We start from the raw sequence: 27,169 nt of genomic DNA, 5'->3' as shown, positions 1-27,169 counted from the left end.
CCACCCGCGGCTTTCAGTATTAAAAACACTGCCTTTGCATGGTTCGTAACCGTCTGAATGCGCTACGTACGTGCAATTGTCCTTGTTGCTCATGACCACAACAATCCGTTTCTTTCCTTAGCCTCTGACTGAGTCTCGCTTGCACGTCTTTTCCTCTGCATTGCTTCGGACTCTGCCTCGCTCTTCTCTGATGGCTACCTTTTCCTGGTCCTCCTGGGGTTGCCTACTGTCCTTGCCAGATACTCTCTGCTCTTCCTTGCTAGAAACATTTGTGAACAGGCGCGTTATAAATGCCATATCATATCAGTGCCCTCTTCCTGTACCAGCCTTCAGGACTTGAATTGGACCTAGTGCTGTTCCATCACTTTCCAACTACTCAGCACTCTGTGGCTTCTCCAGCCAGCGCCTCAGCACTGTTCCTGCACCACGTATATCCAGGGAAGCTGCCTCGTAGGGAGTTGTTCTCCTTGCTCTCCCCTAGAGTTCCAAAGAGCGGTGGGCTGAGAGACGGCTTCTCACATCACTCATTTTTCCGGCAACACTCTGGACAAGTCACCCCAAGGCTGGGGAGACCTTACCACGACCTCTTCAGCTATGTGACCAGGTACTTGACAGCACCTAGAGGTGTCCCGGGTCACCCCCTCTTACTTCCGACTCAAGCCGCTGCTTGTGTCCCTTCATCGAGTCCTTTTACAGGTCTCCCTTCTTAGTCGTTTACTTGCTGCTTCTATGACACTAGAGACTGGAAGAAATCCTCTGGAACTCTTCATATTCTACTGTTTGTCAAGACCTTGAGCCCTCGCCAAACTGCCTTTAGCTAGGGTTGTGTTTTTGGACTTAAAAGACGTGGTGTGCAAAGAAGCCCTCTCTAGAACCTTGAACCAAGCTAAAGTTACACTAACCATTTTCCTCCCTTAGTGACTGCACCATATGAGTTTACAGAATAAATGTATTACCGTATGAACTGTTAAAAACCGCTGGTGCGCGTAATAATAGATAACACGATAACATTGTCTTTTCCCTTTCTCACATTGCTACAAATGTAACTGCGAACAAACACAAAAGTGAAAATGTCCTTTGAAGTATATTAACAAGTACTCCGAAGTGTTCTAGTGTAAACGTCTAAAGTATTTTAAGTGATTCTGGTGTGTATATATAATAAATACATAATTTGATATAAATTATAAGTGCAAGAGTTTCTTTGATGTGCATGTCTAGTTACGGTTCAGTGTACTTACCTACAAATACATCTTCCTCTTAAGATAAGCCTGACTGCTCTGCCACTCTACCAAGGTCCTGTGTTAGTACAGACTGATACTAAGAGTTGGTGATCTACAAACCGCTGGGATAGCTAGAGTTGGAGATCTACAAACCACTGGGGTAGTTTAGTAAAGTCTTGCTTCCAGTAGGACTTTAGGAAAACTCTGCTAACAGCTCCCCTTCTGGTTTCAAACAAAAGCAAGCTTCCAAGTTCCCCTTGTTCCTGCTTTTGGTTTAACTGGTTGAACCCTCCAGATTCCCTTTCACATGTATGTTGTGAAGTTCCACTTATCTCAATAGGGCTCTCCTGACACATCTGGCCCTCTGACTTTCCTAGCTCTTGGGGCAGTCTCTTGGGCCTCTGCCAATGTTCAACACTTGGGTTTTGAGGGCTCCCATAACCCTGCAGGAGATTATTTCTCTGGGGTAGGTCTGACCTCCATGTGGTTTTACTCCACTTGCTTTTCTTTCCCCTTTCTTGCTCTGTTCAGCTCGCCTCCCTTCACCCTGGGCAACCCGGGTCCCTTCACAGCCTTCGGATGTGCTCCATCAGAGTTCCATCTCAGCAGGAACAATGCCGTTCTTCACTCTTTTCTGTGTCTCGCCGTTAATTAAGCGTTTGGTTTCCTTATTCGGACATTCTCTGCACTTTCTACGGTTCTTGCACCGAGAACGGAGAATTTGTTCTCGTGTCGCACCATGGTCTCAGCGACTCAGACCCACCACAGTTGCAGCATGATCACATCACCAGATAAGGTGGCGTTTTTTCAGTCTTCGCTTCTGAGATATTGCACTTCTCTCCATATCTTAGTCTCTGCAAGCCACTGCTAGCTCCACGGATAGAGCGCAGCTCTGCCCGTCCAGGATGTTGTCAAGTCAGAGGCTCAACTCTGTGTATGATTTCTCATCCGCCATTCAAGTTTGCTATCGCTTTATTCTCGCTGCCATACTTCCAAGGGTTGTGTTGTTTCCCATCAGCTGTTCGGTTCATGGGGATTCAGCACTACCTTAAGTCAAATGGTATGGAAGCAATGTCAGTATATTTTGGATGCCAAACAACGGATAAAACCTCAGTCTCTTTTACTCCCATACAGGCAAACAAGGTATTTGTTACAGGGAGTTCGCGATAGGAATGGGAGTCTTTATTATTTTGAGCCCCACACACAGAAGTATAGTCTCAGTATTACTGACTCCCATGTAGGCAGGTAGTGAGTGGTTTATCGGCAGTTTCTCACAAGTCCTTGTCCCCTGAAAGGGAGTCACTCCCTGTGAGGTCCCGTTTTCCCAAATCACTAGGGAGGGTTTTGATTAGCAGACTCACCTCCCTAGCCTTAGAAGGGGATGGCTCCCCCTAGTGGAGAAGTGATGAATTACCCAGATGGGAGGGAAATGAGGAGGGGTGGAGGAGGGATATATATTCCTGACTTTATTAGCGATTCTGACCTCTCATTAAAATGCACATCGCTAAGAAGACCCAATTAACAGATCACAATCTTGCCCTTCTCATTCCTGCCCCAAGTTTCAGAACACTTGTTCAAGACCTGGTTCTATCCCACCTGGACTTTGGCAACGCCCTACTCAGAGGAGTCCCTGATGCCTATCTGAAAGCCGTCCAGCATGGCCCATCACAGAACTAAGGAAATACTACTACGTAGTCAATGAGCTGCCCTGGCTACCCCTACAAGCACACTTCATGTTCAACACTGCCTGAATCAACTAAAAAACAGTCAGAACCAAAACACCATTACATAGCAGAGAAGCTCACCACCTGTGGAGCCAGCCTATCACCAGAACCCACAATATATCCGGTTTGGGAGCAAAGAACTGCAAGAGGGGAAAAACAGGAAACCAGCTTTTTCCTGCTATGCATGCCGTCTATGGAACAAGTTAGCAATGCACATCAAACTGGCCCATCTATCCTTTCAGGAAGGAAGAGAAGACCCTACTCTTCAAAGAATATCCAACCAATTCTGATCTTTCCACTCCACCCCATGTCTCCCACTCTGGGATTCCTACCTTCCCTGAACCCCTTAACCATCTCAGCTCCTCTGCTACCCCAGCATCCGTGTCTCACCCTCCTCGTAAGGGGGCATCCCTTTTGTACATCGATCCATTGCTTCTCAGATATGTTTGCACTTTATAAATCTCATCCATAAGAGGGAAGTTAAGGCAAACATACACCTTAATTTACAAATAAAATGGGTTACAAAAGCATCGGTTTTAGAGTTCAAATATATTTTTCTCGACTCAAGAAAATACACCTATGGAATGGGAATTTTTACCTTCTAAAAATCATTTTACTCTAAGCTTTTAAAAAACGGACAGTAAAATATTCCCAATTCAAATTTGTATTTGGAGCGCATCCTCTAAATATGTCAGCATATCCTTTGACCAAAGTTCTTAGGTAAACCCTAGTCCTCAGCAAACTGGAGTGGTACTCTAGCCTACACCTGGGTATTCTCCACTCTACTCTTTGCTCCCCTAAGCAAAGTATTCAACATTGGCACATGCACACTTAATCTTCCTAGACCTTCTCCCTGCTTGACATGCCACCACCTGGCTGGACGGCGTTCTACGGAAAATCTATCCCTAGTCAAGTTTCTGCTCCTAGTTTTTAAATACATTCGCAGCCTTTTACCCCACTATCGCGCTGCCTGCATTGCTCTAATCCTCCCCCTCTTTGCGCTCTTTACTCCTCTACTCTCAATAACTGGCTCCCCACACCTCTGTGCCACTGTCGCTCCTTCACACTACAGCCACCCCCTCCTCAGCGGAATGCTGCTGCTCCCCCTCCCAGCCATCAAAGCAATCAAATGTATTGAGCTATTAAAAACCACAGCTCAAGCAGCATCAGTTGACCTGTGAAGGTACAACGCGTACCCCAACTGATCCCCTCTCTATCCAACACCTGTTCTGCCTTGTGATGGAAAAGGTCAGGAAATTATGAACCCATGAGCGAATAAATGTTTATTTGGAATGAGGAAAAAAAAAAATAATAATAAGAGAGGGATGTGGGGGTTTCGGAAAAGTTAAAAAATGCACAATACATAGTTTTCAAGTACCCTTTGCATGTGTAAATTCCCTTTGATACTTTGGAAAAAATGCTTCATCTCCAACTTGGTTTGCTCATAAAAGTATGCTTGGTATATTTATTAAAGGAATAGAAAAAATGTAATTCAATTGCTGGGTTTCACATATATTTAGCAAGCTAAAGTCTTTAGCTGGAGAATTTCTGACCAAACGTTTCTCTTGATATTTCTACTGGTTCAGAAATAATAATTAAAAAAAAAAAAAAAAAAAACACACTTGGCACTCATTCAGACAGTCTTGCATGGATCAAACAAAAGACGAAGAAAGCCTTCAAGAAAAATAGGCCCAGAGTCCATCCTTGTGTCAAATTGGACATGGGATAGAGGCACTGTAATGATCTGATAGTATAGGTCTCACCTGAAAGTCATTACATGGTTAGAAGAAAACAATTTTGTAAATGGCAGCAAAAAGGTTTCATTCATCACTAGCTGGGGTACCCGGCATTGTCCCTGTCCTGATCGAGTGATATCTCATGTGCCCTGAAGGATGTGGCTCTTGTCCTCATGTCAACAAGTCTTGCTTCAGTTTGCTATGGCATCTCATTTGCCCTGGAGAAAGTTACTCTTGTCCTCTGGTTGGAAAGTCAGGCGGCTGTTTGTTGTTGTGTTTCAGAAGCTCTCGATATTGATGTTTGCTTTGCATCAGATGGAGCTTTTCCAAGTGATGTTCGTTTTTTGTGCGGCATGTTTCAGCCACTCAATGGCTTCAGCACATTTGAGAAAATGCCCAAGAAAGATTGATTGTGCTCTCTTCTTTTGAATGAACTTAGTAAACTGTAACCATAACATTCTCCATATTTGGAGTGGCGCAATAAAAAAAGCAACATTTTTGGGCAATACAACTCCTAAGGGAGATTTTGTGCTTTGACCTACTCATACGAGTATTTGCTTTAAAAATTCATTATTTTCTTTGCAGTAATCTGGAAAAGTAGGACGGTGGGTGCAGTTAAAACAAATGGAAACATATGCTAGCATCCATTCCTTGACAAACGTAAAACATCAAAACGTAAAAATATTGCATTTACATTTCCAAAAACATCTGGGACGAGGCCCTATCGCCTATGCAAAGCAAGAGTGGCATGGTTCCTGTTATATGAAAAACTCAGACGTAGGAACTATAATGGTCGGCAGTGATTCGAGATTTCTAATACAGTAAAACAGAGCTACATATAAGGAAGACAAGCCAAGTATCTCCACTGAGCGAAAACTACTTGAAAAAGAAGCCCTCAGAGAAAAAGAACAGTTAATTTACCCAAATAGATGGGTCACTCTGGTAAAACAAAAATCAGGCAAAAAGCTGCATGGGGTCAGGGATCCCTCTCCCTCAACAAATCTGGCCCTCGGTCTCCTGCATACAAACCATAAAAAGGTATTATTCAACATGATGGGGCTAAAGAATGAGCTCTCTATCTGGGTCTTCAGAAAGCAATCCTACCGAAATGCAGTACCCAACATTCTTACATACCTGCAACATAGGCTCCCAATATTCCGGTTACGACCATCAACTGAACACACGACCCCAGTGTTCCTCGGACTCTTGGGTGGGATGTTTCAGATATATAAACCTACAAAGGAGCAAAGAATACAGGAAGATATAACTCACTTATTAAAAAAGAAATGTATATCGTCGCATCACTATCTCATGCTAGCATTGAACAAGGATTTATAGAACCTTGAGAACACTCCAGTGGTAACAAAGCTCTCACTATACTGCTTCACGTAAATTCACATAAGAACCGTTTCGGTTATTCCACCTGGGCAGAAAGTTCATGAGTTAAACACCCGTCCCACAAAAGGAATCCCCCACACTTTGAATGGTAAAATCCAAGGTATGCAGATTCAGCCCTCCAGAGTTAGACAGATCGAGTATCATTAAATGGGGTAGTAATGTAACCTATGGTTAGAATGCTTAGCAGTAAGTGGACGCCTGCATGAATGAAAGGCTAATTAGAAACGGGATATCATTAACATTTGGAGATATAGGTTGGGGAAATGGTATATGTGTAATGCATAATAGGTGGGGGGTGGGGGAAGGGTATAAGTTAGGGTAGGGAGGAGTGAGGGGGGTCTCCCCCGCATTTAAAAAAAAGAAAAAAAAAATCTTTTTTGGGTGAAATGGATTCAGTGAAATCTCCACTAGGAGAAATATATTCGAAGAAATCACATCCTATCTGAGTACGACTTTCCTAGGGAAAAGAAAGATGACAAATAAAACAAAAATGGATGGATATTAATGGGGTAAGTTCACTTTAGTAGAAACAGGGTTCATTACCTCTGAAATTGATCACAATGGAATCCTAAGAGAAAGAAGGTCACTGTGGCTTAAATTAAAAAAAAAAAAAAAAGAGGACATCCTGATGGCAAATGTCATTTTCCTCACTATAGCATCCATTTAAAATATGCTCGGCCAGAGCGTTTCGGGTGATTATCTAAAGGCATCTGATGCCACATGTGCTTGGGTATAAGCAGCAGTAATGAACATTTATTATAGCTGGAGCATTTTGTGCCTAGCTGTTGCACAGAGATCAGAAAAAGGTGCAGTGTGGGTTGGTGTGAATTATAGAAGGCAGGATGTGACGGAGTAGAAACAGGTCACTGGGTCAGTACTAGATGGCACAATGTACAATTGTGTTGTGTACACACACACCTATACAACAGTTGTTAAGACTGCAGTTTCATAAATCAGAAAAATATGGAATCAGCAAAAAATATAAACAACAAGGATCTTTTGGGAATGAGTGAGGCGAACATTAGACAATCCTTAACATAACTTCTAAGGACAATCAATATACAGTTTTTGGGTGTATAGTGTAATCGCTTTTCTCTAATTTTAATCATTGACAAATAAATCAACACTTAACTGAGAATATTAATTTGCAATGAGTATATATGTAATGAACTATGACATTATCATTCGTCTTACGTTTCAATTGAAAACTGCACAGAAATGGGGGACATTTTCTGAGAAGTGATATTTCTTTTGTCCGATTCTCTGCGGGTCATTACAGTTGCGTGAACTGTAATGGCCTTTAAGTGAAGAAACGATTTGAACACCAGGGATCAAAATTGGTCCCAGCTATTTATCTTCCACTTGTGGCCTAGGAGAGCCTGGCTAGCTTGATACCAATGACCACTCTCAAGTCCCCAGGCTAACTTCTGGAATACCTACACTACTGAACACTGACATTAACTATGTACATTTGGAAACGTTTGTGAAGGAACGTTAGGGAACACCTAGACGAGATTTAAAGCATAACTGGTCAAATATAAAACAGACAAAACGTTACTGCATGTTATGTAAACATATGATTAGCAGTTTATGTACTAGCAACTCCTTTTAAGTGGTGGCTCCAACTTTCTGGGGGATGCCAGACAGCCAGGGCCTGCTTTTAGCTCCTGTTCATCAAATATGCATTTTAATACTGGACTCATTTTCAAAGAATGACCAATGTATACATACCCATTTTAATTCTGAGCACTATACCCCTCCCCCCATACACACGCGTAAAGTATACTGGGGCATCCCACTATTTGTGGTATAATTTGTGAGTTGGTGTAGAGCGTAATCTTTGTCATAAATAAGTGATTTTTATGGGAATGAACGACTCATTTTCGATTGGTGTTCCCTTATATATTCTGCAAATGAATGTTTTACCGAACTTATTAAAAATAAAAACAGGGCTTTAATATGGGGAAGATCAAACAAGTCACAAGGATAGAAAATCAACAGAATATAAGCAAGTACGCGGATTATAAATGTGTAATAGTGTGCAAATCACGTCAGTTATAAACATGCTAGATAAGGTGCTTGAAACATGACATTGTGGAGCAAGCTGTAAATTATTTATCACGGCTGCCAATTAGATTTGATTAATGCTCACTTTAATACACAATTTCTTTTACATAATATACCCTAAATTGCCAAAAAATACAATTGTGGGCATAACACATTACTTACTGGAACCACAAGAGATGTGACACCACTAGCTAGGCCGGTCAGAAAGCGCCCAGTGTACAGCATCCATACGTTCTGGGCAGAAATAATGATGGCAAAGCCAAAGATGAATGGCAGGGAGCACAGCATCAGACTCAGCTTCCGGCCAATCTTATCAACCACCCAGCCTCCAAACACTCCACCGATGGCAGCTCCTATCGTCACGATGGACTAGTGTGAAAACAATAGAGAAATCGTACACAATTAGGCGGTTCAGAGGAAATTAATGAGCTGTTGCCTTCTGCTGTATGGGCAACACAGCATACAGAAGAACATCTAGGACTGTTGCGTGCATACAATACTATAGGCAACACAATCAAGAGTCTCAGAAGGACACATGATAACATAAGTAAGGTGTTGGCCACCGGCCAGGGGAGGAATGCTGTACACACAATTCAAAAGTACTTCGATCAGATTTTAACAGGGAAGATTGTGTGTGCCTGCACTTTTGAAACGCAGTGCTGAACATTTCAGTTATGGCCATCTGCTTCTATATAAGAGCATACTTTATACTTGCTGGACCTTGAACTACTGCTTCACTTAATGATCTACCAAATACCAAAATCCAGTCCGCTTTTGTAATGATAAACAAATATGAAAATAGTTTCTACTGAAAGTCATGCAGTGTATTTTCGCATACACATGTATTGTGGGTAGCCTGAAAAACAGGCCAGCTGGACATTTTTACTTGGCTAACCAAACCCTGCCCTTCACCAACCAATTGTTCCATTGGCTACAATCTTGTGAAGCGGCCCATGTGGACTTGAAAGACAAAGAAACAGTAAAACCAGGACAAAGATATACAAGAGATTAAGATGGAAAATCAGAGACTTTGGAGAGGGGAGTCACATTTCAAGGGTCTCTGTCTTGGTCATGGGTATTTAGCGATTCTGCGCTTTGTCTTTTAATTGGTTCTATGTCGTTTTGCCGCAACTTGTTTTTCAAAATCATTCTTGCGATGGAAGTATTTCTAAAAATCAAATTTTTGGGGGATATTTTATATTGCGGGGTCCGCCCCAAAACCCCCTTTCCCTATATTATAAACCCTATCCCAACCACATCCCCACCCTTTCTAACCCCTTACCTTATTCTCCCAAATATTGCGCTTTTATCATGTAATGGTCTCAGAAAAATGACATTGATAAAACACCCATCGGCAAATCAACGCAATACCCTTTTAATTATCAGAAGTATAATGAAAAGACTATGAATACTAGAATGCAAAATTAAGCAAACTGCAAAATCTAAAGTGGCTGAACTTCAGGCATGTGACGAAAATCGGACATGCAACAACTTAAGAGATACAAATGGATGGATTGTTGCAAATACCCATGAACATTTCAGTTGCCACATTTTGTTAGAACTTACCCCAAACCAGGAGGCCTCAGCTTTGTCCAATCTTAAATCGGGGTCATCACCATTGTTCAGGTCTGGGATCGCTGGTGAACTGTATCCCAGAACAAATCCAAAACTGAGAGGTCCTAAAACTGCAGCAAACGTGGCCAGGAAAAGCTTGCCGTTTTTTACTTTGCTGTAGAAAAGTAAGAACTATATTACAGATAGTTTAAATATTATTCCATTCGAAGCAGTGTCACAAGGGTGGGGTGCAAGAATCAAGTTATAACCTTAAACAAGCCATTTAAAATTCAAATATGATTTTCATCAGTTTTCCTTTCTTAGGCGCATTGTAAATAAAATAATAGGAGACTACCGCTCAGCCCTACAGGGAAGGGGTTTACCGGCCACTTTTACTCCATAAAAATAGGCAAATAGATCCAAATAATTTAAAAAAGGGAGTAAAAATACTCCCAACAAAAATGTGAAACAGACACAGGACCATTTCGCCCTGCTTACATCCACACAGCTCCATGGATATGTTTGTACCAATAGTACACGTAGAGCCACAGGAAGAAACGCTACTATTTTTACTGGCCGATCTGAAAAGATAAGATGTACATCAATAACTTGGTTCAAAGAAATATTTCTTACGAAACATTTCTGTTTTACAGGAAAAACATAGGTTTACTCGCTTATTAAATACTTCCCGTGGGAATAGAACCAACGGTTTTAATCACTAGAAATTATTTTACTACCAAGTTTAAAAATGAGAAGTAAAATACTCCCACTTCAAAATCTTATCTGGAGCACTGCTACCACTCTTTGTCTAGATTGTACTTAAAAGCATGAAGCAGACTGTCCTCCAGAGAAGGGTGAAAGCAGCTATTGAACTCTTCTTCTTAGACATGGGAGTCGAATTGAGACATATAGGCAAGTACATTTAATTTCATGTAAAACAAGGGTGGGACGATTCATGAAGCCCAAATACATAACTATAGATGCGACCCATCAAGCATAGGTCAATTCCCAATACCTTTTCTAGTACATAAAAAAGGGAAGGTTGAGTGCCCAGCCGAAATTAACCAGGCCCTAAACACTCAGCCAAACAGCAGAGACTACACGAAATCTAGAATATAATTAATGATTTCCATAGTAAGCCTTTTAACAGCCCAACCTGAATGCATCACTGCAGCCTTCACAGGCTCTAATCAGGAATTCAGAAAGTGAATAAAGTGGCTGTATTCCACCACACCCTATGAAAATTGTGAACATGTGTTGCTTCACCATGCCATCCGGCACAGAGTCATCATGCAGAATATGAGGTTTCATGTCCATAGTTCAAACATAGGGCGTGAAAAAATCATTTTTTCTATTGCACTAGTTAATGCCAGATTTAAATGACTCTGCAATGATATGACGTAGAATCCAAAGGAAGGGTGCATTACGACCACCCGAGTCTCCTCCATCAAGTGAGTCCAAATCTGAATTACCTACATTTTTAATAAATGATCAAATGATGAATATTCATAACTGAATGAGAAATTACTGTGCATACTGAAGCCGCGTGCCCCTGTTTGAGTTAGGATTGGGGGAAATCTAGAAATTTGTATTTCACCTATGTTTCATGTTGCCACAGTAAAATATGGAACAAACATGATTTTGAATTCAAAAGGTATTTGGAGCAGGAAATTCCCACCTTTTCACGTCTATTGAAAGATTAGCTTCCTTAATAGTTCTGGACACTCCCAGATAATAGTATGGGAGTGTCCAACTATTAAGCGAGCCAAATGAAAGATTTGACCAATCAAAAAGTGTGATATTTTCATGACAATGTGTGGGACTATCACCCATAATAAAAAGGGAAACACTGGAAGTATAAGCTGCAGGCCAGGAGGACACCTGTTCCAAATGGATGAGTGCTGATCCTGGACAATATCTTAAGATGACATGGCCTTGTCTAGGAAGAGTCTGAAGCAGATTTACATGAGTCAGACCTGCTTTACAAGAGGAAAGAGTGAGAACAAAAAAGGACTGGCTGACTAGAGGTTGCTTTGAAACCTAGAGGGCCCATCCTGGCTGAATGCCTTAAATAATTAATCAAGAATGAGGATTAAAATGACCCCGATATAATTAGACTGAGGCCCTCTAGGATAATTTCTCTGCTACGTCCCTGGAGTGGGAGGGAACTGGGGAGGTGATGCCACTAGGGGAGTCAATTTCAAATAAAATGCTTTAATATTGTAGTGGGAAATACACAATACTTTCACACTGCATTTAATGCCAACCAAGAATTAATCGCAATACAAATCAATAGAATTTTCCAGCTGTGTATGCACAATATAAAACAGATTGCATATCTGCGCAGCTAAAGCACAGTTCTTTGTAAATTAAAGCCAATCAAATTGTACCCAATGTGTTCTCATAGGTGTAGTCAACAACCAATGCTGTGATTTGAATGGCCATGTTCCATAGTTTAACAACTTGTGACCTATGAAAGCCACAGATACTTATTGAGAGATAAAAGGGAATTTAGCTGTGTTACTTCCATTTCCATAGAAACTAATGCCAATGTAAATTACATTCTCTCCTCTCTCTTGACATTGCAAAGTACGGAAAGGTCTTTGCACCGATGGGATCACATCTGTGAAGTGTAGTGGGAGGGCTAGTCCACCCTGTAGTACAAAACCATAATACCATGCTAGCATGTTGGGTCAGGGCGGGTGAACGCCTATCCTGTGCATTCTAAACTGATAGCACTGCTCCCTTAACCCAAACCTGCAAAATTAGATGCTATTTGCATGCACAAACTAGCAACCCACAGAACCATATTTAGATCATGGGGGGAATGGATTTCTATGAAATAATAGTGTTGCTATTTATGAAACCCTTCTCTGGTACCAATACTTGTTACTGATATTGGAGAAAAAAAGTGTGCACAAACTATTGATTGATTATAATGAATGTAATGTGATGTACAAACCACTCGAATTATTTGGATACACTGTATGGAAAGCGGCATCTAAAGGACATGGAATAGAATTGTGTTATTTAAGAAAGGATGTTTAGAAACCGATACAAGGAATGACTGTATGGATGCCACCTTTTAGTGAGATATCACAGGCAGGTCATCTCTTATTGTGTAAACAAGCTACCAATGTTGTGGTGACTTCCCCTGCATAACGTTATGGGACCACAGCTGATTTCTTTTAAGTAAATACATTTGAGTTTAAACTATATACACAGCCTGCTCTTTGTCCCAGAAGTGTGGGGCGGGACTCTTTAGCAAGGACTGTTTGATCAGGGATGGCTACTTGGTGAAAAGATCAGCCTATGAAAACATCTCTCAACACTATGCTTCAGGAAGGACCAGAATGCCCTGCTCTTCAAAGAGGAGCGATTGCTCCTCCTAAGCCTTTTTCTCTCCCTCTGGAGTTACCCTCTTACCCAGCTCTCCCTACCCATCCAAGCTGCTCTGCTACCAAGCCCTCCAGCTAAGGTGCGTATTGGGCCTTTTTTTGTGCACAAAAACTTGTCAATACGGCCCTTTTCATTAGTCCTTGCGTACAGCTTACATATTGCTGCAACCCCATAAATCATGGAGTTCACTAGTGACAGCCTTGCAAGCAGCAGCTTGCAAATCCACTCTTTAGAAATCCACACACACAGTTACTTGAGAGAAGCAACTGGGGTGAGTCCTGCTCTGTTTATTTTTTTTTAAACACTCTCCTCCAAATAATTATGTAGAAGGGAATTTGGGTTTTGTTCAACTGCCTACATTTTGTAGGTTACAGTGGTATTAAAGAATTTTGAATCATGAACATGCTTTTCACATTGCTTTACGACACATGTACTATTGTGTGAAATGAAAATTGTCTTAAACTAGGGCTGCATTTTTGCATCATTTTCCTCTGCTCCATGCAGCAGCATGAGCATTTCATACTTTTTCTTTTCATCATGGAAGCACATTAATGGCTTGGGGTTCTTGATGTCGAATTTAGGAGAGGCTCCCATCAAGCAGTTGTTTGGCTTTTGTGAGAAGGAAAGGCTTTTGGTGTTGTTGTGTTTTTTAAGTCTTAAGAGTGCATGTGTTCGGGTGCATGCACATGAATGAAAGGGCACTTTACTTAGTGTGCTGTCTTAGAGAGCAAGGACTAGATGGACATGTGGTCTGGACTTTACTTTAACTCCTTTTCTGAACAAGCCAGTATAGTGGTTGCAGATAGAAGCAGTGCTGTATATATTTTCAGTGGCACAGATTGTAGCGGTACCTTTCAACAGGACTGCTGTATATTCAGGCAAAGTTGCCTAATTGCAGAGCTGCTATACGCACGTCATGACTCAATACCAATTATTCACAGCAAGGCTGATTGCATCATGCCCACATTTCTTAGCAGGACTGCTAATTTTGGGACAGCTTCTGTAATGACAAAGGACGAACATGTGTTGGCATTTTCTGCAGCAAGGTATAGTACTAAGCAAGAACAGTGTCTGAGCTCTTCCCACCGGTATCACTACAAAATATCGAATCCCATTACTGCAAGGTAGAACACCTTGCAGGGAAGGAAGGGAAATTAGGGGTTCGGGGTCCCCCCTGATTGACGAGTTAATGAGCGGGTTGGGAAGGAGGGAGGGCAGTATGTGAATTCTGCACTTTAAAGTCAATACAAAAACGGCCAGGAAAAAAATCAGTCTTTTTTGTGTCCGGGCTTTAAAATGCAGAAATAACACATAGAACTGGATAGTTTCCTAGTGCCCAAAGATGGTAGGAATCTCAAACGAAAATCGGAAGGAGAGGTGGAAACGGACACGAGAAATGCAAAAACACGGAAATATGTCTTTTTTGCGTTTTGGGTTCACATGGATCACAGCTGCTGACAAGTTAAGCTGTAGTGTGTGGTTTGTGGCGCTACGTTAGCAAGCCTGAAGCCAACACTTAAGGCTCATTTGGAAACTAAACCTTAGCAAAAAAAAAGACCATGGATTTGTTTGTACGGCAGCTAAAAGGCATACACAAGCAAAATACACTGTTAAAACATGGCCTCAGTACCTGCAAATGCTTTGGAAGCTTCTTACCACATTATCTGGGGGGAAAAAAAGCCCTTTACAGATGCTGAGAGTAATTCTGCCAACAGTTCTCACTGTCAACCGGGTAATGCTTAGTGACAGTGCAGCAGAGAAATGCAAAAGTATCTTTGTCTGACACCACAATTTTCTGCCGCATCACTAACCTGTCCTCTTCTATCAGTACAGAATTGATATTGTGCTTGAAATATTGGAGAAATATTTTGTAAACCAATTCAGGGTAGAGCAACTGCATCTATAGTCATTGACATTGTTAAATACATCCCGTTCCCACTGCCTAAAGTGGGAGCCGTGTGTTGGTATTTGCTTGGATGGTGCTCCTTCAATGTCTGGTGCTAGAACTGGGTTAAAAGCAAAAGTGTTGATAGTAGCTCCACATATATTGTGGACACACTGCGTGATACCCGGGAAGCTTTGCCTGTGCGCAATATGGGGAATGGACTCTCAGGAGGTGCTTACTTTTTTTGTAAAGATTGTGCATTTTATTAAGATGAACCGCACAAGAGTCCATCTTGTTTGCCACGTTATGTGCAGAAATGGAAGGTTGCTCTCCAGGGGGAAAAGGTTTTATATTGTGTTTAGGAACTCTGGAACAAAGTTAGACGCTTTCTCCTGGGTTTAGACCAGACGAAAGTAGAGCCTCTATGTGATTCACACTGGCTTGTACTGTAAGCTTACTATGGTGTCCTCTTTGAAAAGCTACATTTTCTAAACCTCTCCCTGCAAGGCACAGGAAAGAAACCACATCATTGGCTATGAACGCAAAAATGTCAGCATTTAAGAAGAAGTTGGAGCTTTGGAGGAGGAGTGTTAACGTCTGCATTCCGACGCGTTTCATTATTAACAGATGCTCTTGAGGAGGTGGAGTATGATCTTTTCATGTGTTGCTGAACTAATGGGAAACCATCTCAGAACCACTCTCAAAAGTACTTTCCAGAGGACAATTGTAGCATTAATGACCAAGTGGTTCAGCCTTCCTATCGGATATAGGGGCCCGCCCACCTCCCAATACACCTCCATGAGGACCTAATGGAACTTCAAAGTGACCGCCTACTGGAGAGTCAATCCAAAAAAAATTGTCCTTGGGTTGATTTTGGCAAAATGCATTTTCCTCCTTTTATCCAAATGCAGTCAATGTACTGTTACCTTTCAGCACCTCGTACCTTTGCAAGATTGGATTTTCAACTTTTGCAGCCCTAAAGATTAAATATCGGTCAAAGCTGGAAGAAAGCCAACCACAGGTTATTGCAAAAATTGAATCCAATAGTGATGGCTGGCTGCTGAAAGGCAGGCCCACCCTTCACACTAGCTCTCCAGTATGCCACTGTCCAATTTGCAAGTGACTGCATTGATAGTAATCAAGTTTTTGTACTTAAGTATGTCCTACGTTACTCTTTGAAACAAATATTGAACGCTACTTTTAGTCACGTCCCCTGTAGCAAAGAATTTTGAATGCTGAGTTTACAAATATTTTCCCCTCCAATTAATTTGAGTTATTGCAAGCAATGATTTTGAAAGAAAGTTGTTTTGCACCCACACCTCCATTTGGCACCATTCTACACCAGAAAAACATTTTGGAGTCCATGTGGATAGAGGGGCCCAAGCCAGGTACCTTTTTCTTAGGGTGGGCTTGGGGGTCAAACATGTTTGAAGACCACTGCCCGTAGAGTGACTATCTTGTTATCAAGAAAATGTTTTTAAAAAAAAAAGAAAGGCAAAAAACCTAATTGCTATCTTGCTGGCACAGCTATATGGTAACATATATTTTGATTGCTAGTTTGGATGAGCCATTTTTCAAAGTATATACATTTCCACTTGCTACTTCCCATTTAATTTTTTGATCCTTATGAGTGCCAAAAAGATTTCCTTCACACTGGATTTCTTTTTTGAATAGTTTTATTTTATATTCAAGCTCTTAATCTCACTCACTCTCTACACGGGTTTCACCCCTGTTCATATTACAAGGGACCCTCAGGAGAGATTTGATTTGAAATTTGATTACTGTTATTAAAGAAGAAAAAAAAGAAAAAACATCCATTCTTATATGCTTGATTCAAGAATTTTTAAGGCAAAATACAAGTTTAACATTGACTAGTGATTTTTCATAAAGTAAATAATACCATACAGATGACACTCACCAATGATCGTTCGTTTTTGTATTTGTTATGCCACACTTCAATCATTCAACTTGGATCTTTGCAATTCCTGTGCATATACCTTTATATATCTTTTGGGTGTTTTACCCTATTTAAACAAGAAAGCACATCATTTTAGTTTAAGTTAGGCCTTGTTGGGTTACAACCTAGTTAGCAGTCAGCATTCTAAAAAGAGCTTTGCGGGAATCAAAGTTTCCTCAGCTTACCTGATTGTTAGAGGTGATCCGCGTGTCACTCTCCGGCTCCTTTTCCGGTGCGCTTTGTCATTACAATTTGCGCGTTTTTTATACTGTTTCCGCGTATGACATCATCACGTTCGCGCTCCCGCGTGCGTGGTGATGTTATTGCGCATTTGCGTGCGACGCAGTGGCCATTTTAGATGCCGTACCTTTTCAATAGCCAGTATTAACACGATTTACTTCATCGTGTTGTTTTTTTAAAAGGATATAAAGTAGTTAGATAATATGCATTAGGGATAATAAATAACAACAAAATTAATAAATTTAAATAAGTTTTCTGCAACCAAACTCTTCGCTCTCAAAGCCAATTACAAAATGAATTCTCCGAATTTAGTCCAGTATCACATGTGTCCATAGCGCAAATCTGTCAAGACCATAGATTTTCAATTGATCCACATTGAAGTCTTTGTGTTCCATTAGGCAATGTAATGATATTGGGTATTTTAGATCTTTGTTCCTTATGGCATATAAATGTTCAAATATTCTAGTTTTTAAGCTTCTTATCGTACTCCCTATATATAGTTTTGTGCAAGTACATTCAATTGCATACACCACAAATTTACTGTTACAGTTGATAAACTGTTTTATTTTATATTTTACTCCATTTGGTAACACAATTTCTTTTTTTTCCATTGACCATTTGTGGGCATAATTTACAGTTGCCACATTTGAATGAGCCATAGATTGGTTGCTGCTGGAACAAACTTCTAATGTCTGGCTTATTTGTGGATTTCAGATGGCTGGGACTTAACTTGCTCTTTAGTGTTGGTGCTTTTCTGTAACATATTCCTGGCTTATCATCTATATGCTTTAGTAAAGCATCATCCAATTTTAACATATTCCAATGTTTTGTTAAAGTTTTTCTTAGTGTCAATGCATCGGATCCGTAAGTAGTAATACATTTTGTTTTCGTTGGTTGCTGTCCTCTTTTAGGTTTATCCTGCAACAGATACTCTCTCGAAATTATTTCAGCTTTTTTGATCGATTGCTTGACTTTTTTACTTTATATCCTCTTTGTGTAAACTTAGTAATCATCTTATCTGTGTTAGTTTCAAATGCTTTTTCTGTACTGCAATTCCTCTTGATCCTTAGTATTTCTCCATATGGAATATTAGCTATAATATGCTTCGGATGGTTGCTTTGGGCATGTAACAGACTGTTACCTGCAGTTGGTTTCACATAGAGGTTTGTGTAGATTTTGTCCTCTCACACATAAATTTCTAGATCTAGAAATTGAATTTTATCCTTTCTGAAGTTTGTGGTTAATTTTAGGTTGAATTCATTATCATTGCAGTACTTCACATACTCTTCAAAGTTCATTTGATCTCCTTACCAAATCAGGAAATTGTCGTCTATAAATCGACCCCAAAAGATGATATTCTTGGAATCGGTAAAGGCTTTGTGCTTCCAGGCATGTTTGATTTCAAAGTAGCCCATATATAGATTTGCATATGATGGGCAAATTTGGACCCCATCGCAGTACCTTACTTTTACCTGAAGATTTTATTGTTGAAGCAAAAAATATTGTTCTGTAGGGCAAAATTCAACATTTCCAAGAGATATTGTTCTCCTCCTTAAACGAGATCGATCTTGTTTTCAAAAAGTATTCAGATGCAGTAATTAATTGATTGTGGTTAATACTTGTGTATAATGATACAACGTCCAATGTTGGCAAATTGTAGTTACTTTGCCAAGGGATTGAGTCCAGTTGTTGAATGATATGTTTTGTGTCTCTTATAAAGGATGCCAATTGCACTGTTAATGGTTGCAGATGTATGTCGATAAATTTTGAGATTCGCTCTGTGATTGAACCTAATCCATTAATTATGGGTCTGAAGGTTGGATATTCTTTGTATTGCTTATGTACTTTTGGGAGGAAGTAAATTGTAGACATTATTGGATGTTGAACATTCAGATATCTTTGTTCCTCCTCTGTTAAGAGACCAATATCAAGCCAGTTTCTGCTCATGTCATTCCAAGTTTTTGTTAATTGCTTCTATGGATTTTGCTCTAGTATTTCATAGTTTTGTTGCACATTTAGTTGTTTAGAGACTTCCCTTATGTAGTCTTGTCTGTTCATTAGAACCAATTTGCCTCCTTTGTCGGCCATTTTTACGATAACTTCCTCATTTTTGGATAGCCCTCGTATTGTTTTCCATTCTTTTTTTGTTAAATTGAAATTAATCCTTTTCCGATTTTCTAAATAATTCTTCCTCAGATCCTCTTTTACAGCTTTATGAAAAAGATCAATCACATTTTCTGAATTGAAATTCGGTGTGAATTTTGAGATAGGTTTTAAACTTGTTTCCTCTGAATGAAAAGTATCTATTTCTTGTTCCTCTATGAATTTTTTTATTGTGAAATCTTCTTCTCCTGCTAGGTTTAGTAAATCAACCGTTTGCTCTATAAATTCTTCCGATAATACTGATGGAGTGGTTGTCACCTTTAACTGTGTTTTACGTTTTGGATTCTCCTCAAAAAACTTCTTTAGTTTCAGTTTTCTGCAGAATTTATAAAGGTCTAATTGCATCTGAAAATAGTCCATTCTATTGGAAGGGCTAAAGGAAAGGCCCTTATTTAATGCTGAATTTAAGTCAGTGTCTATTTTCTGATTTGAAAGGTTGAGAACTAAGTGTACCTTTGATTCCCTCACAGCTTCGATCTTGTTTGCATACCTTGCTGATTTCTTTGGACGTTTTTGTCCTCCTCCGCTTGATGATGTTGTCAAAGTATTTCGCGTGGACCTTAGGTTGGTATTTAAATTCATTATATTTGTTTGTTGACTTTTTTGTGTAATCGAAGCTCTTCCAAAAAAGGGCACTCTTGGTCAGTTTATGGAGTTGCTTCATCACCCATATTTGTGCTCTCTTTTTCATTTCTTGACTCAGCTCTTAGTTAAATATCACTTGCAGAGTATGTCTGATGATAACGGTGAAATTTGAGGACTGACATTCTCTGTAACTCCCATTTTTTGTACCGTTTTCTGGGTTGATTTCTGATCATATTTTCTTTGAAATGTATGGATTCTTTTTTGTAGATAATCATTTTCATCTCGTATGAATTTCTTCTGCTTTTTCATTTTTAACTCTTCCTCAAATTTTTGGAGATACTTATCTATTAATTGATAATTCTTATAGGTAACTTCTGGTAGGTTTAATTTTTCAATTTTCTGTTTTATTGCTTGAATTTCTTTTGTGATCTTCTCATGATTTATAATTCGAATCATCATTTCCCTTGAGGTATTTTTTAATAGGTGTTCCCAATCATTTAATGCTCATTTGTCATCTTCCTCAAAGGAGGGAAAAATGCAAATTCTTAGCCCCCTGGGTATTCTACACACTTCCATATACATTTTTAACGTTTTTATTTCCAACCATTTGGACAGTTCAATTTTATTCGCTTTTTCCAACTGTTCAAATACATTTCTTAAAGAGGTGTTTGGAGGAGAACCTATATTCTGTGATTGTCTGTGTCGTAGGAATAATTCTTCAGCTACTGCTTCCCGTCTCTCATATGCTTCATCCATTTTGCTTTTTATATTTTTTGCTTTTTAGTTTTGATATGAATTCAGCCTGAGATGCCCTTGGAACACACTAAAGATACACTTTTGGCAACCTTTTACAGGACTTTTACTCCCAGCGAATTCTCATTTTTTAGCTTGCTTTTGTTAGGGTTTGTCAGCTGTGGTGTTGTATCATTACCTAGATTGCCAAAGGTAGGGTTAAATCATTTTTCAAAGTATATACATTTCTACTTGCGACTTCCCATTTAATTTTTTGATCCTTATGAGTGCCAAAAAGATTTCCTTCACACTTGATTTCTTTTTTGAATAGTTTTATTTTATATTCAAGCTCTTAATCTCACTCACTCTCTACACGTGTTTCACCCCTGTTCATATTACAGGGGATCCTCAGTGTCAGTCTAGAAAAACGGATACCTCTCATGAATGACGACAAACGTATTTTGGTGGCTGTGGGCCAACCGTCTCATGTACGATATGATAGACATATAGGTTTCCGAGTTTACCAATGAACGACCATTTTGATGTAACAAGGATCACCATTTTGTTTTCCAACAATTGCTCATTGCTTTCTGTTCTTATTGCTTCGCAGCACATTTTCTGCTTACACTGCTCGACTGTTAAACATTGTTGACTGAACGTGAAAGGACAAGGCCACAAGCTAACAAGAGTTCATTGAAACACAACGTAGGCAGCGCCAGGAAGGAATGCCCGGCTCCATCCCGAATGTAGCCTTGAAGCAGAGCTGCAGGGCATTTAATCATTTCACAGCTGCCAGCCAGTCTCGTTATATGGCAGAATATGTTAGAATAAAGCAGCTAAAAGCTTGGATTATGCTCCTCTTACGGCCTCCCTTTTCTGAGCCCTGTAGAGCGTGTCGGCTCCCAGGACACGAATAGCACCTCATAGATAGCAATGTGACTCTTCCCTCGTATGTAGCTCGCTTCCAAGAACAGAAGCGCTGTGTTCTGTTCAACAACTAAAAGATGCCTCCGCACTTGCAAATTACATATTGTTACTAGAATAGATATTTGAAGGTGTCATAATTGTCGGAAGTGTCCATCATCACACCGAGTTCAAAGAAACCCAATAAAGGGGGGTGTTAAACATGTCATAGCTGGTTGTACAATATGCATTTTGTATATATGTAACTGATGTACGTAATTCGCTCTCTTGCGTCCCTCGAGGTCTAGAAATGCATGTCGCGGGGCGTGAGACCGAGTTGGCCAACTGAGACTAGTTGCTTTGCAATAAACCCTAGCTTTGGGAATACAACCTCGTGTCTGGCGTATCTATCGTGTATGGTGACTTGCCTTGTTTCCATAGACGTAAGGGACCCCTAGGGGCCCCTTTCATCCGGAGAGATTTGATTTGCAGTTTGATTACTGTTTTTAAAGAAGAAAAAAAAGAGAAAAAACATCCATTCTTATATGCTTGATTCAAGAATTTTTAAGGCAAAATACATGTTTAACATTGACTAGTGATTTTCCATAAAGTAAATAATAGCATACAGATGACACTCAACAATGATCGTTAGTTTTTGTATTTGTTATGCCACACTTCAATCATTCAACTTGGATCTATGCAATTCCTGTGCATATACCTTTAGATATCTTTTGGGTGTTTTACCCTATTTAAACAAGAAAGCACATAATTTTAGTTTAAGTTAGGCCTTGTTGGGTTACATCCTAGTTAGCAGTCAGCATTCTAAAAAGAGCTTTGGGGAAATCAAAGTTTCCTCAGCTTACCCGATTGTTAGAGGTGATCCGCTTGTCACTCTCTGGCTCCTTTTCCGGTGCGCTTTGTCATTACAATTGGTGCGTTTTTTAGTCTGTTTCTGCACATGATGTAGTTTGGATGAGCACTTATCCTCCTTGGTCCCTAGGGGACAGTGCACGTGTGGGCTTAAACTGCAGAAGCTTAATGTACTAAACAAACCTTTGCAAAATCCCTGGTTGCTTTCAAGTGGTTAATTATCCAAGTGCTTGCTGTGCGTTTCTGGTACGGTGCATATACAACTCGTACACATGACCGCACCTTCAGTGGGTAGGAGCAAAATCATTCTGGTGCTTTACTGGGAAGGAAAGAGTTGCACAGACCCAGCGATACTCAAGATTTGACTCTGGTCGTCTGCTTAAGAACATTCCAGTGTCGCATAGCCCCTGTGAGAATGTGTCTCTTGTATACAGAGGGCACAAGGCTTGTAATTTTCAATATGTTGCCCAGACAGCAGCATGCCAGTGCATAGACACCCGGTGGCATAGATTTCCCTTGTGTGGGGATTGTTGATGTGTGGCTTGTGCGAAGCGTGTGTGACTCTTGCAGCATCTTTAATATTGCTTAATTCTGAAGCAGGGTGCCAAGTGGCATCGTTTTTGTGTGGCAGACTGTTTGAGCCGCTGTTTGGTACAGCGTGTGCTGCACACACCGCCAGGTATAGTCAGGCTGGGGATGGTTGAAACGCCCTGATGAATGAGTTCTTTGATTCCTGCGTTCCTCCTTCTGGTGGCACATGGTGCTTTGGGCTTAGATTTGCTGTTGTGATTTGGCGCACAGACAATGGTTGCAGATATTGGCTATCCAAGCTCTCATGAAGGAGGGAGAGAAAAAGACTCCTCTAACCAACAGTGGACAGATGTCCCCCCGCCCCATCTATTTATTTCTTTTAGCAAAAAAAAAAAAGTGTCATCCATTAATTGTCCAGCAACTGAATTTGCATTAAAGGAGAGTTTCAACGCTCCCCACGCCCCATCCCCCCGTTTCAAGGTGGGGAACATTGTTGAGATTTGTGAAAAGTGTACAGGGCAGGTACTCTGAAGTTCAAGGTCAAAGCAACCCTAAAGAGGTTCTGTAAAACTGCCCCCCATAAAAAGCGAACTGTCTGGCATTCAAAGACTCATTTTATATTGTAATGCTTTTGAATATTATTTTTTCACTTCTGGATGTTACGGATGCAATACCCAAGAGGCAGAGCTTTTTACGCCGTTTATTTTAAAGGGCACATAGATGGCTTGTTCACCCCCATTTTCCATTGCCTTTTCGGTGCACAGTAGGGCTAGTTGTGCCAGCCTTTATGCGCAGGGGACCGTGTTCTAATTCCCCTCATGACTCAAGCTCTACTCATTTACGTTTAGTTTGTTCAACACTTTGGGGAAATCGCTACATGACTTAATATATACAAATGTAAGTTTCAGGGACTCTGGATTACTGCATGTTCTAGTTATACTTATGTCACATTCTCTATATAGGTTGAGGAGGTTCCTGGAGGGATTTTATTGCCCCTTCAATGTGTTTCCCCCCTCCCCCCAACCACTTGACCTAAGCAGTTAATTGAAGATAGTTTGCCTGTAAACTTTATTGAATGCTTGCTAGGGATAGTGATTTATGATGATCTGGGGTGAATGCTTTTTATGGCTTTTCTATTTATCTAATGATTGGACCAGTTAATTCTCGTTAGATGATGTTGAGCTACTTTCTTGCTTGTCTGGATTTTTCAGCAGCCTTGTCTATCAGGACTGGCGCGGTAGCGGGAATTTTCTGACCTGGGCGTGAAAGGAGTGCTGTGGATTGCTTTGCTATTTCAAAGTGGGAGGTCACTTTATTCCCTTAAGGCAGTGGTCTTCAAGCCTTTTTATGCGGAGCCCCCCCCCCCCCTTTAGTAAAATAATTTCTGCGCCCGCCACAAATTCTAAGCATGTCCAGATTTAGATAGAATTGTGAATATTAGCATGTCCAGACTTGGATAGAATTGTGAATACTAGATGCCTAGACTTGGATAGAACTGTGAATGTTGGCCTGCGTCGCATCTGGGTAAGACTTTGAATACTAGCATGTTCGGACTTGGATAGAATTGTGAATATTGGCATGTCCAGACTTGGATAGAATCTGTGAAGATTAGCATCTAAGCCCACACTTGGATAGAATTGAGAACATTGGCCTGCGGACTTTGAATGTTAGCATGCCCGCACATAGATAGAATCGTGATTACTAGCATGTCCAGACTTGGATAGAACTGTGAATGTTAGCATGCTAAAGGTCAGGTAACCCAATAACCAATATAAGCTCAAAAATCTCCATACTTATCTCACTCAAAAACTCACACAAGCATCTCTCGCAGAACAAGCCGCACGTACTTCACAACACTGCAACAACACATAAGCCGGAGCAACAGCACACGCGGACTGTCACCGATCCAATAGCCGCACCAAAGCTCAGTATCTGGTGTATACCGAGCTGAAGCTGCCAACAGAACACCACTCCTCTCACTATCCTACTCCCTATTCACCTTACTAACCCTCCCATCTTATCATTTACAGATCCGCCAGAGCGCCTGGGGAACAATTCCGTTGGTGACGGTGCGCGGTACAAATACCTTTAACATTAACAAATTCTTATATTTTCTATTAAAAAGTCACCATAATCCTTCAAGCCCCCCACCAACTGGCATCCTTTGGGCCCCCCAGTTTGAAGGCTTCTGCCATAAGACGTCCTAGCTGTTCAGCATACAGACACCCCCTTTTCGTGGGTGGAGCAACTCCTTCCCCGTTCCACACAATGACTGTTATACAGATCAGGCCGATTGCTTTCAAACCATTGCCAAGTAGGGGATACATGCTCCTACTGGCTGCCCCTCTCTGGCTTTAATGCTGTTGCTGCTCCAATGCCCGCACAATATTCCACACAAATAGTCCATGCCTTCCTCCGATAGGTGCACCCGACCCTCTACGTAATAGGTGATCTACATGTATCCAGCCGTGGTGCATGTGTGAGAAACCATGCCTCTGCAAAGTTTACCCATGGCTTGGTTTACTTTTTTGCAGGATTTTTCCACTGCTATGAGTGCTGCACTAGTTCAGCTGTAGTGCGTCATTTATTGCACATTAACAATGCTTATGGGGGGAGGGAGGACTTGTGACCCTTCTGGAGGATAGTGCCTGGCTCATATTATTAGCAAAGGCCTTCCTTCTAAGGTGTAAGATTACTTTTTGTTCCCCCAGTAAAGATCACTTTGGTCATGGGTTCTGTCACTGCATACCCTCCTATTTCCTGTACATGTTGCTGTCTGCAAGGTTGGGCTCTCTATGGTTGATATTTACATTTATGAAACTGAAACATGCGTTTGTCTTTTAAAGGACACACACAAAATGACTGCAGCATTTTAGGTACAAGAGCTCTGCAGTTAAGCACGTATTGCCTCTCCAGAAAACACACCTCTAAATTTACGAACAGATGCAACTAGTTAAAGCCACAATGGGTGGAAGTCTTGGAGGAAGTTAACCATGCACCAAGAGACGCTTCACTCATAAATCGGGACACCTAAGGCAGGAACATCCACAGCAAGCCCACTATATATTAATGGTTTTGGGTACAGACCTGGTTCACAAATACTTGGCACATACTAAATTTACATATTTTATTTCTTCTTTTAGAAGAAGAACCATGGCACTCTTTGATTCAGACAATTCTCTGTGCATTTGAAAGGATGGGGAATTTGAGCCTTTGCAATTCCTGGTGAAGTTAATTGGAAATTGCTGATAGAGGGTATCAATGAAAGTAGAAGAGAAATACGTGAAGAAAAGGATTTCCAGGAGTCATGCTTTTCTAGTTAGGTAAGCAATGTGTTTTTTTTTTGTTCATCTATTTGAAGTTTGGGGGAGGAGGGTACACCTGACGTCCCTATGTTGAGTCTTTCCCCTGTTTCACACATACCGATGAATGCTACACTTCATTTACAGCAGCTCTTTCCTCTAGAGTAACTATAGATGGTCTACTGATTTCTCTTATGTTATTGGCGAACGCTATGGGTTGAACGGCCTCGGGGACCGTAGTCCAGGTCAGGGTATGTGTGCAGATAGGAGAGAGAATGGATTGCTATTGGCGAATCACACTCTACCTCCTTTAAGTTAGGTATACAGTCTTTTAGAATGAAAGTAAAACAATATCATCGTGGTATTCATCTGTAGGTGAATTTATTCCCATTAAGTCAGCCGACACATGTTTCGACCTTAGCTGTCTTCAAGGCCTTGAAATTGAACACTTGGTGTGGTGACCAGGTTTGGAAGTTGATTGTGAAAATATCTTGAAACAATTTTCTGATAGTACTTGATGATTAAAGGGTTGATTCCCGAGAGACCAGTCAATGGCTGGCACGTTGTGCTAAAAGTCTTTCGTGGTGCTTGGACATCCTGGATTGGTTCCCCAAATCGAAATTCCTAAACTATCTTTTTTGATTTTTTTTACACCTTAGATGCAATCCTGAAAATGTAGTCCAGGGGTTGGGGAACTAATCTAGGATGTCCAAGGTAGAGCGTGATTCGCAAATACCAATCCGTTTCAGTCCTATTCATTCAAGGTCTTTATGCGCAGACCTTGTGGAATTGGTGATGCAGTTCGCCACCATTTATAAATTATAGTGGTCACGGCGCACTCTCAACGGTATGTACCCATGCAAATTGTTATGTGTGCAGCTACTGAGTTCTGGGTAGCTGCAT

At 40.7% G+C, this 27,169-nt stretch overlaps 1 protein-coding gene across 2 annotated transcripts in view; it reads right to left on the bottom strand.

Annotated features, from left to right (window-relative positions):
• SLC2A8 (solute carrier family 2 member 8) overlaps positions 1 to 27,169 on the bottom strand; it is a 138,681-nt gene that overhangs the window by 101,271 nt on the left and 10,241 nt on the right. For both annotated transcript variants that reach the window (XM_069609496.1, XM_069609497.1), the window contains exons 4-6: positions 9,712 to 9,874; positions 8,308 to 8,514; positions 5,815 to 5,914 (exon numbers count right to left, since the gene is read on the bottom strand). In XM_069609496.1, coding sequence (XP_069465597.1) covers positions 5,815 to 5,914; positions 8,308 to 8,514; positions 9,712 to 9,874 — 470 coding nt within the window. The remainder of the gene's footprint in view (positions 1 to 5,814; positions 5,915 to 8,307; positions 8,515 to 9,711; positions 9,875 to 27,169) is intronic.

Source organism: Ambystoma mexicanum, chromosome 8 (genome assembly GCF_040938575.1).
Source record: "Ambystoma mexicanum isolate Mex_15411 chromosome 8, UKY_AmexF1_1, whole genome shotgun sequence".
NCBI classification, from domain to species: Eukaryota; Metazoa; Chordata; class Amphibia; order Caudata; family Ambystomatidae; genus Ambystoma; species Ambystoma mexicanum.
The sequence above is the reverse complement of the archived record's forward strand: the minus strand, read 5'-3'. Positions and strand labels throughout refer to the sequence as shown.